The sequence below is a fragment of the Eurosta solidaginis genome, chromosome 2 (assembly GCF_040869045.1).
Source record: "Eurosta solidaginis isolate ZX-2024a chromosome 2, ASM4086904v1, whole genome shotgun sequence".
Classification (NCBI taxonomy): Eukaryota; Metazoa; Arthropoda; class Insecta; order Diptera; family Tephritidae; genus Eurosta; species Eurosta solidaginis.
In genome coordinates this window covers 297,121,054-297,140,933 of record NC_090320.1, presented here as the reverse complement: position 1 = coordinate 297,140,933, position 19,880 = coordinate 297,121,054, and the positions used below count along the sequence as shown (strand labels likewise).

Genomic DNA, 19,880 nt, shown 5'->3' with positions numbered 1-19,880 from the left:
AGCCGCTCATATGTTGTGGCTTCTCTGATTCTCCTGACTTTATCCGCTCACAAATTGTTAGTTGCCTGTGTTGTTGCTGACATTCTTCACTGTTCGATGTTTGTATGGATGCTGTCACTGTCTTTGCTGTAGCTGCTACTGCTACTGCGACTGCGAATGCTGCTGCTCAACGGTTGTGTCATTGACCTTTGAAATTGCATCTTGTCTGCCGCACACACACGTACATATTTAAGTTCGTGTATACTGTATACTTTTCATATGCTATTTCTCATGCACGCTTACTCACACATATGTACATACATTTACTCAGTTTGGGTTAATTTCGGGACTAGTCTTAGGGTGGCATACAAGTTTTCACTTCTTCATAATAAATTGCCTGTGGCTGGTTCCAAGTCCTGTGAGTTAACCGGGTATGGAATTTAAATTTTAGGCGCTTTACTCTCGATTTCTATTAATCCCCTAACCTGCAGAGTTAGAAAAGTATAAAAAACAACGGCGATAGCAGAGTTTCATATATTCTGGAGCAGGCATCAACAACGAAAGCAATGTCAGCGTAGAAATGCTACTCGACGACTCGAAATCACGACTCTAAAAGCATCTCTTCATATGGTTGGTAACCATAGACAGTGTCGAGGATACCCCTGGATTAGTCGAGAGAAATTCTCTGGATCATCGAAGAAAGCTCAATAATGAGCGAGCGATTACTAGGATTGTAGCCAATAAAACCCCAAAGGCTTTTCTAGATAGGTCATGTTATGTGAATGAAAAAAGTCGGTCCAGCTAAAAAAGTATTTTCATCGACACCTGTATTCAGTAGCAGGGCAAAAAAAGACGGTCACTGAGTTAGGTAAGGCAGGTGGAAATACTTCCAATTGATTTCAGTTTTCAGAGACAATGATAAGGAATGGCCATTGTCCTATAATCCGTGTTATTTCCAATACAGTCAGTGTACGGATACTTACGTTGGGCCAATTAGCCAAAGGAGCCATGCCGAAAAATATCTCGTGCAATGAAAATTATTGAGTTAACGGAAGTACCCGTCGTCGTCGGCCTAACCTCGCGATATACCAATGCACACGGATCAAAGCAACGTTTGAATAGGGTCTAAGACTTGCTTACCTTGGTCCCAATTGATGATATTATAGGGCATACCGTACCCTTGGTGGGGTTGGAGGCCTGTTCTTGAGGTTGCAATGCAGATCCACATTAGAGCTAAACATCTCTTCTGCACCACCACGATGCTCTTGAATGGCCTATCTGCGAGGTATCAACTTTTAAATATTTGGTCAGTTCTTTGCAGTCTAAGCTACTGCCGGTTGAGTATGCCCTTACTCCGGAGTCCGGACCGGCGGCCTAGTAAATGAATTAAAAAAGGAGAAGGTGTTAAACCCCACATAGCCTTATCACCTTGACCATTATCAACTTGACTACCAATTGCCGGGGTTCAAGGGGTTGAAAAGCGCAATACAAAGCTTTATAGCTTAAAAGCTTCCGCAACCCAATTGTCAAGCTCACCTACGCGAAGGGAATCCTGTGGCAAATATTTAGCAGACGAGACTCTGGCAACCCCAAGCTTCTCATGGAACTAGCGGTGGAGAGGGCGGACATACACACAACACATGTAAGCAATGTTCACACAACCCCCTCTCATCAGTTAGGTATTTTAGTCGCCTTACGACGGGCATACCTGCCGCGGTTATATTCTAAACCCACTAACCCGCTGGAGGGAGAAAGAAAGGCTCGTTATGGGGTGTGACGATTCTTATGCTAGAGTTTCGATAGGAAAAACAAAATTATCCACTGTTAAACTAAACAAATTTGCAGTGAGAGAGGACGTCTTCTCTCCGCACTCTCCGCAGAACCTGTCAGAAGTAAGAAGGATAGATATTTAATTTTTACTTACCTCAGTATAAATGAGAAAAAAATAGGTTTTTGGCAAAATTATTACGACGAGCTGTTTCCTTGCAAGGCAGATGCAATTTTGTAGATGCTGACGTAAATAAAACTATTTATAGGAAATAACTTTTGTGCATTTCAACTCAATAAAAAGTTTTTCGGGGCTTTCTTTAAAGCTTACTACCACAATTTTCTACTTGGTGCATATACATCCATTCATACATAGATATGTATATAGGTATATGCAAAACAGAGAGTCGTTACCTTGGCACTTTGCTTTCGAAATATTAGCAGCTGTGCTTTGCGTTTGTTTATATATTTGTGTGTGCCTTTGTTCTTGCAAATATCAAGATAATTTAAATACGTACATACATATATTGACGACGTTCTTGCTTGTGCAATTCTGTACATCTTTACTCGCACACCAAACCCTTTGCCGCTTCCTCTCTCAACCTCTTTAGTTCTTCCGTTCTTTTAGCAATTGTTTTTGTTGTTCTTCCTGCTCCATAGCAAAATGCAACTGGCACTCAGTGAGTGTTCCCTGACAAGGGCGTTCAATGGTCTTCGACATTCGAAATATAAATACATATGTATATGTATAATGACATACTTATATACATATATATAAATATATATATAATCTGACAGCTTTTAGAAGTGCTTAAGAAATGCAGAGGCAGGATGTTCTGTTGCTATCGGTAATTTTCTTAAATCTGCTGTCATATCTTTCGTATATAAGCAAAATCGAGAATATAGGTACTAAGAAACATATCTACGAATATTAGAGTGGGTCAGTCCATAGGAAATAAAACGTTTGAAAAAGATCGCCTTTTAATTTGAAGTGTATATTGAGAGGGTACCTGCATTTTTTTTTTAATTTTTGTGGTCCTTGCAAATTTACCCCCAATTTCTTCAATTGAAGTGCAAATTACAATACATAGACAATATTATATGTATAATGAAACATTTTTACATGAAAACAAAAAATATATATAAACTTATTTTAAATGTTTAAAGAAATTTGATGGTCCCCTTAATGAATAAATTTTGAATTAAAATTTTTCTCAGTGCTAGAATATTCTTTAAAAAATTTTTGTTCTCAATTTGTTAGTGTAAATTTCAATATCATATCGAAGTGTCCTCTCTTCATATGGACGTGCTTTTTCTTTGCACTTTTATTTATTTATTTATATTTTTTAATTCAGGCACTTTCATATGAATCGAATTTATATGTGAGAGCATATGGTAGTGCTATGCAATTTTTATTTTATATTCAAAGTGCGAATTTTTATCTGCGCCTATTCTTCAGGGTTAGTTTAGGTTAGATTGGGTGGTAGCTTTCCTGATAGCGGAAGCTCACTTGGACAACATGAAAGTCCGTTTTGATACCCCATATAATAAACTAAGATAACAGTGACGTAGATTTAACTACTTAGAGAATCTTTGGGTACCAACGATAAAGTTCCGAATGATCCCGATCTCAACCTTGGACAGCTCCTCGGGAGATTCAAGTGTGTAGCGACCAAAATATTTTCGCCTAGTTCTGGCAAAAGCTGGGCAATCAAGCATAAAGTGATTTGGTGATTCCACCTAATCATCCTCCATACAGCTGCAGCAGGATGGAGTTTACAATATATTGAGACGTACAGCATGGATACTCATGAGACAGTGCCCTGTCAAAACCCCAATGACCGTTGATAGGTGAGCCTTAGTGAACCCAATTATTTCAGCAGACCTCCAGCCATCCACTTTCGGCCAGAAAGATCTTGCTACCCTGCAAGACGTAGTGTCCACCCAACGTTTGCTGAGCTGACTCGAGGCCCAGCTATGGAAGAGCAATCCACAGGTGGCTAGCGGAATCCCGAAATCCTACCGCTATCTTCATCCGGTTCAGTTGTACCGAGTCGGGCTAAGAGAATCGCTTGATAGTTACCCGGATTATCACTATGGCCCGGGCCCCAGATAATCTTAATTGTAAAATAATTCGATGCAATCGCAAGTGAGATCAGGCACTCCCAGACCACCCTCGATCGCACTGTAGTTGAGCTCAAGGCCTTTATAGCGCTTGGCTATCAGAGTAGATGTAAAATTCCCTAACCGTAGTAGCACTGGATAGCATTTCATCCACCGCATCTTTAAACGCAGCAACTTCCGCTTGTAATACACTGCAGTGAGCCGCCAACCTAAACTTGCAGCTTATCTCTTGACAACAGACCCCCCCCCCCAAACTTTCCGTCCAACTTCGACCCATCCGTGAACAAGTTAACCGGTCCCATGCCCCAGATTATTCCTCTTCCCCACTTCTCCCTCGGGGGAATGACTGGGGTGAAGGTTGCATAGGGAGCGGTTATCGGCATGCAATTGTCCGTCCTGTTCGGGATAAAGTCGAAACTAGTAAGAAGGCTAGACCAACGACCGGTCCGCGGCTACCTTTCCCGCAATATCTAGTGGATGTATATTCAGCATGACATTCAGTGCCAAGGTAGGTGTTGTTTTCAGAGCGCCACTGATACTAATCATTCTTCAGGGCAAAACAAAAACAAAAGTGCTATAAGTGTATAGGGTTTGAGCAGCTCTGCTCTTTAAAATCCAATTTTAAGAGCTCTATAATTCCTTTTTATGTACTTCTGAGGACTGCAGTCGTTTTCACAAAATCAATGGAACGAGAGGTATACTTTAAATGTGTTTAGCATTCGAAACTTATAAGAAACGACTTTCGATCTCGAGTATATACATAATAACCATGCCCCCGATTTATAATAGCCAATGTTAAAACAGCTGATACCAAATGAACTGTGCGATAGTTTGGAATATACCATTTGGTTACCCCCAAACTTTGACTTCCTTTCGTGTTTTAATCCATTTACTTGACTTTGAACTTCGTATTATATAAAGCTATTTTAAATGTTACTAATCCAAAAGTTTAAGTAGTTAAATTTTTCTTTTCATTTTCTAACTTTACAAATAAACACTATTTATAATCATTACGGTCCCACTCAAATATTTATTTAAAATATAAAATACAATTCTAAATTTGATTGTCTCTTTATGTAAGCCCTTCTTCGATGTCTGGTTCCCTCGCGTGTGTTTGTGTGTGTGTGTGTGTTATATTTCATCTCATTCTTAATTCTCAGCTCTTCTCTCAACAACAACATTTTACAGCAATGCTCTTGTGTCTTCGAAGTCTTTTGACCAGTGATGATAATCATGGTACAGTTGTACTTTTTTTGGTACATTTCGCTTCCCAAAAGTACGTTGGTACTACATTGACATATTTGGTACATTTTTGTAAAATACAGCACTACACTTCAAGTCACTTGCCAAGCAGCTCTGAATGTACAAAAAAATTTAAAATTTTTCGATGAAAATATTTAGTTAAGTTGTTTTGCACAATTTGCTATTTGCAATTATGGATCATTTAGATATAAAATAGCATAACTGATTCTAAAATTGTGAACAAATCTTGCATCAATTGAATTAAAGCACAGAAAATAATAACTCAAATAACAGGGTAAGAAAATTATAAATCCATAATTGCATTTTGACAGAAGAATGATTACTCTCTAATACTAGATGAAACGAGTGATTTGGCAGTTTCGATTCGAATTTTTGATAAAATGTGCATTGATAAATTTTTAGGTTTGATACCTTTGACCGATAGTAGCACAGAGGGTATTTTTAATGCCATTATTAAATCTTTGAAAGACCATTCAATACCATTTAAAAAAATGATTGGTTTCACTTCCAACAATTGCTCGGTTATGATGGGAACAAAAAGCGGAGTGCAATCAAGGCTAAAGCAAGTTGTTCCAAATCTGCATGTTAATGGATGTGTTTGTCACATTTTAAATTTAGCTTCAATTGCCGCTTATGATGAATTTCCCAAAAAATTGATAAATTTTTAAAAGGCGTAAACTATCATTTTTGTAACAGGAGGGTAGACCTTCTGAGTTATCAAAAACATTTCGGTACAGAAATGCATGTTATACTAAAGTACGCCCCCACAAGGTGGCTTCCTAGACAAGCATTCATAGATAGAATTCTTGAGCAATGGGATGCCCTCAAGTATTATTTAAATCTTTACGTATTTGAAAATAAAAGCAGTAATCAAAGTACTTATATCTGAAATTTTTCAAATTCCTATTTATAAAGTATATTTTACGTTTCTTTCGTATATTTTAGATGAAGCAGGTATTTTAAGCGATGGCACAAATAGTATGGTGCCTTTAGTTTTGGACTCGTTTCCGAAATCTGCATTTGATAAAATATAGAAAATTAATTCTGAGTTTAGAGCTTTAACAGAGCATGAGAGCCCGAAAAAATTCAAGACTTTAAATATATGCAGCTTTTGGGAAGAATTAAGATCAGTTAACAATAAATTAAATGCGCAAATGTTTTCCAATATTTGTAGAATATTTCAAGACATATTGCCAATTCCACATTCAATAACAAAATTAGAAAGGATATTTTCTAAACAAAATTTAATTAAAACCAAGTGTAGAAATAGACTCCAAATAAACAATGTTTCGAATTTAATAAAAACTAAAGACATGATATAATCAAATAAAAGTAGTTGTCATAATCTAGATACGAAAACAAGCTTTTAGTCAACTGAGGTATTTAAGGAACTCAAAGAAGAAGAACTGTTAAGGTAGTGATTGAAACACGAGTTATTAGTATAGATATAGGGGACAATTTATCAACTTTTATACCTGAATCTAAATCTTTTGTACCTAAAATGTTTTTATGAAATGTTTTTGCATTGGATGCATATGAATAATGAACTGTTTTTATATATGTGCATACATCATTTTACGCTTCAATCGAAAAACTTCTTTTATTTTTTTACTGGAAAAGTAAATTGGAAAAGTATTTCTTCATAAATCATATTTCCCTGTTATACTAACTTTAATTTGTATTAGAAAGTTTTCTGGCTAAAAACAGTTCTTGGATAAAGAAGCAGAATATAGCTCTAGTTTGGTTCAAAATCACATCCGAAGACTTTTGGTACATTTTTGGATGATTCGGTACATTTTTTTTCCTCGTTTGGTACAAAATGAAAAAATTCATTTATCATCCCTGCTTTTGACAGTTTTCGTTCTCAAAAGTATTTCTACAATTTATATATATACATACATATGTATATGTTTGCATACATAGTAAATGGTGCTGCATCCGCGCAGCCGCCATGATCTGCTTCCTATCAAATCCGACAGTTTGGTCGTCCCACTCACTTTTGATGTTCTTCTTTTTCATATATATTTTTTTTTCTTGTTTCCTTTTCTTATCGCATCACAATGCCTTTGTTCAATCTTTCAATGTAATATAATTTATGTGCTTTAATTTTAATTAACGCATATTATGTACATACATATCTACAGACATATCGCATAAAAAGTTACGAGGACCTTACATTCGCACATTTCACACATGTTCAGTATTCCGCTTATTACGATATTTTATTATTTATTTGCGTTATTTGTTTTCATTCATGGTTATGCCTTATAGAAAAAATAAATGCAAAAAATTTCAGTGTGATAATTTATGAGCAGCATTTAAGGAATCGCTCCCAACTGCTGGAAACGGTCTTGAGAAAAAGTTAAGGGGTTAGTTGATCGAAAAACTATATAGCAAATATCGTATAAACATTATTTTCTTACTTTTAAAGGAAGGAAAATATCACAAATATCATCCGGGGCATTCACGTAACATTGAACTTGTTTCCATGACACTCACTTCCTTGTTCATCTATTTTTACTTTCGTCATTGTAGAAATATTTAGTAGCTACTTTTTTTTGTTTTTATTACATTTTGGGAAATATTGGGGTCAACGAGTTTAAAAGAGTTGAACAACGAAGTGAGTGTCAAGGTGAGCGGGTTGAATATTTAGAAATACAAAGGTTTTTATACGATATGACGGCTTCAGTTCACTTCTTTCCGGGAACATTTTTGGTATCACTTCGGCAATATTCTTGTATTTTCGAGACCGTGTCGTTGCTATTTCAGGATATTTGTGGAATAACTTTAACGGTAACTATGGGAACACGTTCGAATTGTTTTCGGCATCAATTCAGTATTGTTTCGCAATGATTCTGGGCCAATCTCTGAATCATTTCCAAGCTGTCCCCGGATTGTTTCGGTACCGTCTCGGGATTATTTCGGATAGTAGCCCTGAATATTTCGAAATCACTTATGGACTATTTAGGTATTATCTCCGGATTATCTTGAGATTGTTTGCATTATCATTTTGAGACGATTTGTTGCGAGAATCTGGTTGTATTTACGCAATCTTCTTCCGCTATGAGTGCAACTCAAGCTCTGATAATGGAATTTTCGGGGCTTGAATATGTTTTTTTTTTTTTATTTATTTTATATGTTTTTCGGGACCATTATTTTATAATTATTAATGTACTGTGACCTTACAGCTATTTAATGTGGAAGCTTCTAATGTATTCAAGTTCATCTTCAGGCTTATTACTCCATATATCCTCCGTTATATAAGTTTAACGCCACCCAGAAGAGAGACTGCAGACGCCTTGCTAGAGCAATGCAATTGCAGAGAATGTGAAACGACGTTTCATCCTCCAGCTCACAAAAGCGACAGTGTCTCATGTAGTACCAAGTCAGAGTTCCTCAGACCTCTGTTCTTATATTAATGAGTTAGCCATTATTCTCGTTGTTGGGAGCATAAAAAAACACATTTCTTCCGCTGAGCATTCAATCCAGTATGGTCTTAAGTTATGGTTTTCCTAGTGCTTGCTTTTGTGAGTCCACAGAAGGACTATAGCACCATCACCCGGTCTCCCCAAAGTTACAATATTAGTTGAAGACTTATTATAATTATTATTACTTTCATATGCCCGTATCAAAAAGCTAAAGAAAACTACTATTGTTTGTCTAATTTGTGGATCAGCGCAAAGTGAGTTATCTGTTGGAATGTTTTGGTTTGTGGCAATTGATCACGAACTGTCCGTTGTGTACTTAACTTTGCATCTTCGCATCAGCTCAACGCGGTTTATTTTCTGTAGTGTGCTTTTTAGTGTCATCCGCTCTTTTTTAAGTTTCAAAATAAGGAAAGTATCTTATAAAATAACATCTCACTAAGTAACATAATTATTTTATCCGAATTGTCACTAATGCCGATGATGTGCAAGCGTCATAAGGAGACATCCAACATGTAAAAACCGCCAATATCAGCAGACCCTGTCTTTGATATAAGAAAGAAAATAATATTACACATATACGTAGTTTTTTGTTGTAATGCCTGATGTATGTACTAGGTACGCGTATATCTGAAAAAATGCATCTTATTTGAAAAATAGTGATTACACAAAGACAACAAATTTGAAAACCCAACATTAATTAAGCTTACCAAATGGAAATACCATAAAAATACTCACTCAAATCAATCTCGAAAATAAACAGAAATTATCTACCGCCTTGTGTGCATAAGTATTTACTCCCCTCCGGCTACTGTAAAAATTAAATAAGAAGTTAAAACTTGTATTGTATTACTTCTTCACTCACTTTGACTTTTGTTACTGTTTATTTGTTTTGTAAGTTTTTATCGAAGAAATTTTAATTGGCATTGCTGCAAAGATTACGCCAAACCGATAATGAACTTACTCTCAAATATACATACATATATTAAAAAGATTTAACCACAAAAAAACAGCGCTTCAATAGAAATGTACTCTCAAATAATACTTACGAGTGGGTACTTAGGCTATTATACCAAAGTAAGGCCATTTGTACATATGTATGTATGTACCATGAATTGAATTCTTGCCTTGTCTTCAATGTTATTTTTTGTTCCTTATTTTTAGTTACAGCAATAGTGAGTAGCAAATTTAAAATCAATAAAAAAGCTATAAGCTTGAAAAGTCATATAACAAAGAAATACCTACTATTTTTAAGGAGAATTAAAAAACAACAGCAACAACAAGGTCGAAATGCATGCTAAAATACACCAGCTAGTAAAAACTATTAAAACTCTCGTCGGCCATTGTAAGTTGTGCCATGTTGCAAAACTAAAAGCATATAAAAGTTTCACACACATATCTACTACATACATACAGATACACATAACCAGCACGACTTACACGCCAACATACATACATCCATACGTAGCATTAAATATTCAGCTGACATTTTTCCGCATGCAGACCATGACCCACACCAATGCCAAGCAAACGACCGACCGCATGCGAATTCGGAAATACTACAACAACTTCATACGTAATAGTACGAGCATTCTACTATCCAAGCAACACCTTTCCTTTGTCCCAACTAAATATTTATGTATGTATGCATGTGTGTGATAAAACTGAGCCAAATATACCGGCAATGTAACAAAGGTGAAAATAAAACAACAACAACATTATTTTTATAAGTCATAAAAACAACAGTGTCTTATGAGTTAGTGAGAGAGGTGAGAATGTTAAATTGTTGCAGTCAATTCAAAACAAAAATAAAAAATTCACGGCAACAATAAAATTTTGATGAGTTACATATTTAGGTACAAATGTTTGCACTAGCGATGGAGTCACTTGAAATATTGGGTACTCCCCAGCAATGCTATATGAAGTTGACTCGGTTCATCGCTGAATTTCAATTACAGTTACTAAACCGCCAATGGCTAAATTCGTACAGGCACTCAAATAACTACAATGGTTAGGTATAGTAATTGTATTAATACAGTTAACAAAATTCTTGGAAATAACATAACAGAGGAAAAATGTACCCAGCAAAGTTTTCACTGAAAAGCTTTTCATGGCAGAAATACACTCGGAGTGCTTTCCAAGCACTGCCGAGGGGCGACTCCCGTTAGAAAAATGTTCTTCTAATTTCTTCTAAACTTGTTTCTAAAATTTGATGTTGCTTTGCCTGGCTAACGGCAGATCGAGCGACACTGGCACCATCTGACGTGAAAAAGTAGCCAGCTCCCAACTTTTGTTGCAAGGAAAATATAATAAAAAGATGATAAAAAAATTTTAAGGACTACCTTTATATAAATGGACCAAAAAATAGAAGGCAATTTTTGCTTTAATACAAACATAATCTTGTTGAATTTTGACTAAAAAACTTTAACAATAGCTCTTGTAAAAGAATTTTGGGATTTAAAATTATAAAGGTAGTAATATATCTCGATCCATGCGCCACCTAGCGGAATTTTTTTGATAAAATATTGCATTGTCACCGGGTTCTGACTTACGGCTCAAGTTTCATATCTCCAGCTCATCGGGAAGTTACTCAAAAATCGATTGCAAGATCCCCTCGTTTTTCAAGGATTTGTAGTTATCTTACTTATCGCGCCACCTAGCGGAATTTTGTTTTCTGTATATTGTATTGTCACCAAGCCTCAAACCGTGTGCCAAGTTTGAAGTCTCTAGGTCACAGGGAAGTTAGTTAAAATGGATTGAAAAATTCCCAAATCAAAATTAATTTTCTTAATATCTCGATCCATGCGCCACCTAGCGAAAATTTCTTGATCACCTTTTGCATTGTCACCGGGTTCGGAGTCAAGGCCCAAGTTTCAGAGCTCTAGCTCACCGGGAAGTTACTTAAAAATCGACCGAAAAATTCCCTACGTTTTTTCAGGGATTTTCAGGGATTTTCGTTTATCTCGATTCGTCTGCCACCTGGCGGCAGTTTGTTTTCCACGAATTGTAGTGCCATCGACTCGCAAACTATGTGCTAAGTTTCAAGTCTCTGGATAATCGACAAGTTAGTTAAAAGTCGATCTCAAAATTTCTATTTTATAATTAATTTTCTGTATATCTCGATCCGTGCGCCACCTAGCGGATTTTTTTTTTCACTTTCATTATAATGTCTCCCAGATCTGAACTATGCTCTATGTATCAAGTGTCTAGCTCAACGGGAAGTTACCGAAAAAGGCTTTTCCGTGGGTCAAAAATTCGTATGGAAATGAGGGGACAAATATGAAAGCGACTTAATATAAAGGTATAAATAAATAAAAGAGAAGAATTCGACATTTGCTTTGGCTAAGAGTGCTTTCACTCTTTGCAAGTGAAATTATTTTTCCTACTCGTGGTACTTTTCTAACATTTTTTACAGTTAAAAACTGCAATCTAACAAATGAATACCATACATAATATGTAAGCAAGTATTTTTCTTGTTTATTGAGAATGTTTATAAAAAAGTTTATCGAAGTTTTGCATGTGAAGTCTGAGGTTCCTTCATATTTATAAACGCAACATCTCGGTTGATTGTGGCGATGTTACTGGCATGCATAAGATTGCGTTGAACGCATCTATATGAAAAACTTTATTGTGTGTCGGCCTTAAATATAACCTGTGATAGATCAATTGTTTGGCCCAAATCTTTTCTGTATTTCTATTGTTCACTCATTTCTGAAATTAACTAGAATAATTTTACGAACATATGTGGAACAATTCTTGGAAAATTATGTCACTATTTTTTCACGAGTTTGTGAATGTTTTGTTATTAGTGGAGCATTTTTTCAGAAAGTGGTAGGACTTTTGAGGAGTCAGTTGGGAGTTCGGAGAAATATCGTACTTTTTTGGCATAACATTAGGATATTTTGTAATTACTTCATTATTTTATTTATTTAACTACACTGTGTTGTTTATTTTAAGAAATGTCAGATAAAGCTTTGTCGAAATTTAAAATTTTTTGCATAATTTTATAAAATTGAAATCATCATTCACATTCTTGACCATTTTGTTAAGAATTTAAACAAAGTATTATTTGCAGAAAATTTGCTATGAATTCCGCTTCCAGGAGGATAACATTTTGAAAGATCCTTCTAGGTTTAGGTTTTGTCTGGAATGATTTTATATGACATTAAAATAAAAAACCCGAATCTTATAAATTGTTTTCATTTAAATTTTTCTGCCTTCAAAATCGTTCATTGTAGTAAATGTGTCGACTAGGAATGACTTGGATCTCCGGAGCATTTAACCAAGGTTGAGATCGGTCACATTGTTATGTAACGATTTTCTTAGAAGCTATAGCAACGTCACCGTTAATTTTTTTTTATGTGGTATCACAAGGGATCTTCATGTGGTCCAAGTGAGCCTCCTCTACCAGGGCAGCTACCAACTTACCAAGTGATTAAAGTGGAATGTGCTTGTTGAATTTAAATAAATTTATCATATTCGTGGATTCCTTAATACAAATTGCTTGCGGTTTTCAATGAGTACTCTTCTGTATGTAATATAAAGTAAGCGCAAAAGAGTTACTCAAAATAAAAAAAATTTGCAGAATTTTCAAATTTCGCTTTATTTCGTAATTTTTTCAGACATCATAGTTACAAACAAATATATTCTGTTTTAAATGTATAAGAATGTGACAATATGTCATCACTGCTAGGTAGCTTATGGTGTCTCACCGTAGGCCTATTAACATGGCTCCCGTATGCCGATTTATATTATTTTGACAGGAACATCGTTGTCGCAAGATGAAACCTAATTACATTTCTGGCAGACGGCTAAATGTTTTGCTACAATTTGTGGCGTGCATAAGTAGCCAATATACGATAACGAACGTCGCCAAGTTTTGTCTTATTGTAGTTGTAGTCTGTAGGCACCCCCTTCAATGTAATCAGGCCTATTGTAGTAAAATGGTCCTTAAAGTATGCAGCATTTACTTTTGTAGTTAAACTACTTTTATAATTCTTTGTCAAGTAGCCATATCACTTTTAAATCTGGGGTTTTCAACTGAATATACAATACATACACGTTGTATTTTGTGAGCGACATATGTGAGGGTCCATGAGGACCTTGCATAGACTGAATAAGTCCGTAGTGTTACCAGAAATTTGTTTTAACGACTAAATTGAAAAACCCTATCAAAAACCAGGACCTATGTTTTTAAATAAATCCGTCCTCTTGGCAAATACCAGAAGCTTCCTAGGATTTAAGCCACTTGCTGCTTCTATATCTGACAGCCGTATCACTCCTAGTAGGTGGAGTCTTAGCCTGGCAAGGGCAAGGCAAGAGCACAGAACGTGCTCGATCGTTTTCTCCTCCAGTCCGCACTTCCTACATCTGCTATCACTGACCAAGCCTTATTTAAAGGCATGTGACGCCAGAAGGCAGTGTCCAGTTAGAATACCCGTCATGAGTCTACAGTCCTCTCTTTATAATGATAGAAGCAACTTTGTTAGTCTAAGGTTGTAAGACCTGCACATAATCTTCGACACTTTACAGGCCCGCGCTTGAATCCACGCTTTTCCTGCTTGGTCGATCATGCGGACCTCTCGCCTTCGCTTAATCTCGCCCAGCCTAATTGGGACGTCCACGGAGCAAGCTTCAAGGGATGCGCCCTTTTTAGCTAGTTCATCCGCTTTTTCATTCCCATCTATTCCCATGTGCCCTGGGACCCAATATAGATGTATGCTTCTTCCTGTCCCGATTCTCTGCAGGGACTGCTTACACTCTAACATACATTTAGATGCTGTGGTATGCGAGATTATTGCCTTATTTGCTGCTTAACTGTCAATATAAAAGTTAACACGATTGCAGCTTGGGCTATTTTCTTCCAGGATTTCTACTGCTTTGGTTACGGCTACTATTTCCGCTTGGAAAATGCTACAGTAATCCGGTAGCCGGCAGCTTACATATACATAAATATACGGCTTCGATGTATTCATATATGTATGTATATAGAGCTCATCATACTCTCTACATTAATCAAAAAATGCAGAAATTACACAAACAAACGAGAGCTCCAGAACGGAGAAAAGAAACACAGACGAAAATAGCGTAAAAATGATAATATTCTTGCCTATGTATACATTTGTATTTGCGTATGTAAGAGGCAGCGTCGAAGCTAAACTCAGCAGATAATAAATACAACGAAGGCACATAATAACATAAACGCGCCAACAACACAACCACAAACTTTCAATAATAACATAACTACAGCTTAAGTACAAACAGCATAAAGCAACAACAATTCAGTTAAACATAATCATACAATGATTCAAAGCAAAAAACCACAAACCATCTACCAAAGTCGCCAAGCGAGCAGCCAGTCAACATACCAACCAACAACAGCAAGCCTACGTACCCACCAGAGAATCAACCAAAATTGTCCTATCCCACGAATCCACAACTTTAAATCGGAGTAGCCATTGTATGAGACAGAATATGCTAAATGTGATGAAGCAATGCAGCAGTGCGCACATTACATACAGAGCAGAGAGAAATAAGCGAATGACGTGACAAAACATAACGACCAAAGGTTAATCAACTCTGCAAAACAAAAAATGAACACAAAGCACAATACAGGAAGAGGAATACAAGCAAAGTAGCGTATATCCCAGCGAAAACGGTTCATAAAAGAAATAAGCTGTGAGCGGATGGTTGAAGAACAAATCGGCATACGAATATCTATGGAAATAACAAAATAATCAAAGCAGCGGCTTTTGTACACGACAGCGCTGCGAACTGCACAAGTTTAACGTGGAGCAACTGCGCGCGTCAAATGAGTGCGCTGCGAGGTGCTTTGTATGTGGTTGTGTGTTGAGTGAATTTGTAAGAATTGACTCCCAAAAGGAAGTTTTGAGAGAAGCCATGACAGTAGCATTGCGTTTATGTGGCGCAGCAGCAGAGGTCGCGCTGGCTGTGTTATTGAATAAATAAACAAAAAAAACAAAACTTCGCCTCTCTGTTGATTAAATAAACATTTCTGTGTGCGAGAATTTGAATTATGTGAAGCTCATAAATACAGTGTTCGCCAAATAGACAAATATATTTTATTTTAGGCAGATTTGTTAAAAAATGATAATTAATCGTTCCCTAAATAGCATTCATTAATTAGTTATAGTTGTGTTATAATTATTAATGGCCTTTTCGGAAATTGAAATAATGTTTGAGATCAAACCAAATCATTTATATTGGGCCAAATATATTTTTTCATAAGTTTAATTTTTTAGCAAGCAATGAGTCTCGCCCGTCTTTTCCACCGTCCGTCTTTTCAGAATATAACAATATCGTATACAGCATGCATAGATTTTCACATTCATAGACCCAAGAAGTCCACTTGGCTTATTTCTTTCTGTGGGAAAATATGTATGTATTACCGGGCCGTAGAGTTTTAAAAGAGGACGAAAGATTTTACGGCTCTTTCAATTTTAATAGAGATTGACTAAGTGTCCCTTTGAGAGCATAGCCATTTGATGACTTTCTGTCACCGCCAGCCTTCTCTATGTAGCTCGGTGGAGTTTGACTTTTTGTGAGAATTTTGCGTTGCCTATTTGCCTTTACTCAATTTTCCTTTTATGCTGTTTCTAAAGTTGTTTGGAGAGCTCTTTGGACCTTCTTGACTGTGTTCTTGAAAACATTTGCGGAATCCTGTAAACTTGCAAAAATTTGGGTGCAACAACAGGCGGTCAAAGCAGCTTTACATTATACACTGTTTATCATCATAACAACGAATTCCTTTGTCATATTATTTTACGATCTGTATATGTCAGATTTTTCTCTGCGAATCAAGAACTCTTGCACGGCAGTCATCGAGGTTGCTTTTTCCTCTCACAAATAATAACCGCGCACTTTGGAGTGCAAACATTTGACTCCATCAATCAGTTCTCCTATATCACACGTACAAATGTTGCGTATACGCAATGGTGTGCGTAAACGAATTCAACTCTCAGTTGAGGTAGTACCTGTCAAGCATAGATTTTCATAGCAGCTATTGCATACATACTTTGTTGTTATACATTTCTACGGATACACAAACAAATTTAGTCATCTGTAAGGATGTGTATATGTTTGTAAATAGTACACACATACACATAAATAAGTACCAGTGCACCAATCTCGTAAACTAGGTGCACTTGCAACCCTAATGGAGGGGAAGGTCATTACTAACTATGTACTTGTTTGTTTGGTTGTAACACTTTTATCGTTGCAATTGTTATTGTTGCACATTTCAGTAAAATCAAACTATTATTGGCACTCATACAAAATAAAAATTCTTGCCCATTGGTATACATGTTTGATTGTGTATTATGAGTGTGTAGGCTACTGGCCAGCTGTACAACCATAAATTGGTTTTTTTTTTTTTTTTTGTATTTGCTTTTCAAGTATTTGCTTAAGATGCTCGGCTAATGAGCTGATTGATTTATTGTTCTGTTATTCTATTTTTAATTAAGTTATTTAATGCTATGTCGAATCGATTGTAAGCATCTTACAGTTGGAAAGAGAACAATTGAAATAGTAGCTTTTATATGAAGATCGGTTAAGGCCTAAATGTTGATTAAAAACTTCGATTTATGGACTTATACCTGACTGTCGGGAGTATTAGAGAGAAGATGAAGCCCTGCCAATTTATGAACTCGAGAAGTCACTGCCCTTCAAGAAGCATAGTGAACGGACCAAGGCAAAACGACAATAGAGCCTTGTGATACTCGGAGCCACCCTGACTGTCTTATGGTAGGATAGACTTTACCTGCCGTTCAGGAAGATTCGAGAAGTCACTGCCCTTCAAGAAGCATAGTGAACGGACCAAGGCAAAACGACAAGAGAGCCTTGTGATACTCGGAGCCACCATGTCTGTTTTTTGGTAGGATAGACTTTACCTGCCGTTCAGGGTTTTGAAATAGTGTCTCGCCGCAATCCAAAGTAAGGCGATACTTTACAATACACAAATTATGTAGGCTTACACACCAATATATGAAGTGCTTGGCGTGGATAAGAACTCATTTTATAAGAACCATAATAATACATAAAAAGAATACCGCCGGCAAGACATCAAAATCATGACAACTTTGTCGGTAGGGTGAGCAATAATTTCCTGATAAGTTTGATGCATTAGTAAAAATAAGTGATTTCCCTATGTTTGCCTCCGTCCATCTTTTTGGACTATAACAAAGCTCGAAACAGCCTTTATTCGGAAAATGCATCCTCCACTATATAGCACCTCCCAACGGATTGATGTTTATAGGCTGACGGCAGAAATAGCACCAGTTTTCGCACGATAGTCGTGAATTTGCGCATGCCCAAAGGTCCAAATATTGATTAATGCCACTATTTAAAGACAATCAAAATATGCACACGCCCCTTGGTAGAAAATAAAGTGCACGTAGTACTCCACGAAAGCTTGCCATCAAAAAGCAGCTCACGCAACAACTCTCACACTAGATCACTGAGAGCAGTCATCGATCAAACGATGCACCCGAGAAATGGAAGCACATTTCCCACTCACTGCGCAATGCTGCTGTGAAAATAATGGGGCTCCAGTGAGTCTAAAAGGACAACTGGTTCGGTGAAGCATTTGGGCACAGCAACGTGCATTATAACACGAAGAGGGAAGAGAGAGTCCCATATTTAAAAGAAAAAAACCTGTGGCAAAACATCGGATAAGATGAAGTAGAGTTTTACCGGGAATTAGTGTATTTCAGCCATGAAAAGCTCTCAGTGAAAACTCATCTGCTTTGCAGATGCCATTCAGAGTCGGCATAAAACAAGTAGATCCCGTCCTGCCAATATGTAGGAATAAATAAAAGGAGCATGACGCAAAATAGAAGAGAAGCTCCGCATTAAATCTCTTCGGAGATTATCGCGCCTTACATTTTTTTTTTTTTTAATAGTGATCTAGTTGCCGACATACGGAAGCAGAATAAACGTTTCGCCAGCTGACTATGATGTAGCGATAAGGACAAAATAGCTAACGATAGATTACACGACGGACTGAAGAAAATCGACACATATCATAATTTTGTCGTCTTCAAAGCAGATTTTGACAACGCGGAAAGTAGCTTCCTTCAAGTTTCCTGCGCAGCCTATAAGGCTCCAACTCAGTGAAGACTTAGAAAGACCTTTCCTAAATATTCGAAGCCAAGCGAGTTTTTAGACAAATTATTTGGGGACTTCTTTTTCCTGATGGTGCAGAAAAGAGTTAAAGAAGCAGATCTAAGCCCAATATTAATAAAAATTAATAAACATCAAGCTTTATACGTATTTTATCATACTTGCCTTATGGATGGTTCTTAGGGCATTCGAGGAAAAACTTCTCCAACAAATTTATGTTCCTGTATATGATGGCAGCAGTGTGTATCGAAGGAAGCTGAACTCTATTGGTACCCGTATGAAAGGAGAACAGCTGACGTACTTTTTAGGCAGCAAAGTCGCCAAGGCCGTTAGGCGCCAATTAATCCTATTAATCCTACGTAACCAACAATTTTGCTTAGTAGCTCGTTATCTTTATTCAAACCAGTACACCACAAATGTATATAAGCCTCGATTTTATGATCTCATTAGTAAGGTAAGCTTTTAATCTTTTCCATATGCCAACACGTATTGCCATTGTTTGCTGTTGTCACTACCCATCACATCATCGCCTAGATATATCGCTCATTTATTTACTTATTAGCAGCTAATTTGAAAATGGAACATGAAAGTGCGTATATATATATTTATGTATGTGCATGCCGGTCATTAAACTTCATTATTCTATACGCATACACAAAAGATCATTATCCTCTTGAACATTAATGCAAAGTATTAAATAAATAAACAAAATTTAAAATTTCATATACGATACAATAAAAAACACATGCAAGATAATAGTAATAATGCATTTTCCTATGCGCACATGAATTCATTTTTTATTTTGGTTGGGAATGAATTGGCACTATACGAACAAACTCATGAGTACGTAACGTAACTATTTGCCTATAAGAAGGAGCTCTTGCTGGCATAAAATTTCATCATGGAAAATTAAATTAGGCAACAATAAGCGGTGCATCGGTATATTACTGTTTTTTTGGTTGGGAACGGTTATGGCCGTCCAACAAATCGCGCCAGTCGCTCCTTCGCTCCACCAACCGGCGCCAATTGGTCACATCAAGCGAATTTAAATCGTTTTCCACCTGGTAATTCCAACGGAGTGGGGGCCGCCCTGACCCTCTGCTTCCATAGGCGGGTTCCGATAGAAACACTTTCTTGGCCGGATCATCATCTTCCATTCGCATAACATGGCCTAGCCAGCGC

General features: G+C 36.7%; 1 protein-coding gene across 9 annotated transcripts in view; it reads left to right on the top strand.

Annotated features, from left to right (window-relative positions):
• LOC137241265 (uncharacterized) overlaps window positions 1–19,880 on the top strand; it is a 124,836-nt gene that overhangs the window by 84,111 nt on the left and 20,845 nt on the right. For 2 of the 9 annotated variants that reach the window (XR_010949952.1, XM_067768697.1), the window contains one exon: window positions 18,882–19,152. The exons of the other annotated variants lie outside the window; for them this stretch is intronic. Coding sequence is in view for 1 of the 2 variants with exons in the window: in XM_067768697.1 (XP_067624798.1) it covers window positions 18,882–18,958 (77 nt within the window). In the remaining variant the exon portion in view is untranslated. The remainder of the gene's footprint in view (window positions 1–18,881; window positions 19,153–19,880) is intronic. 9 annotated transcript variants of the gene reach the window in all.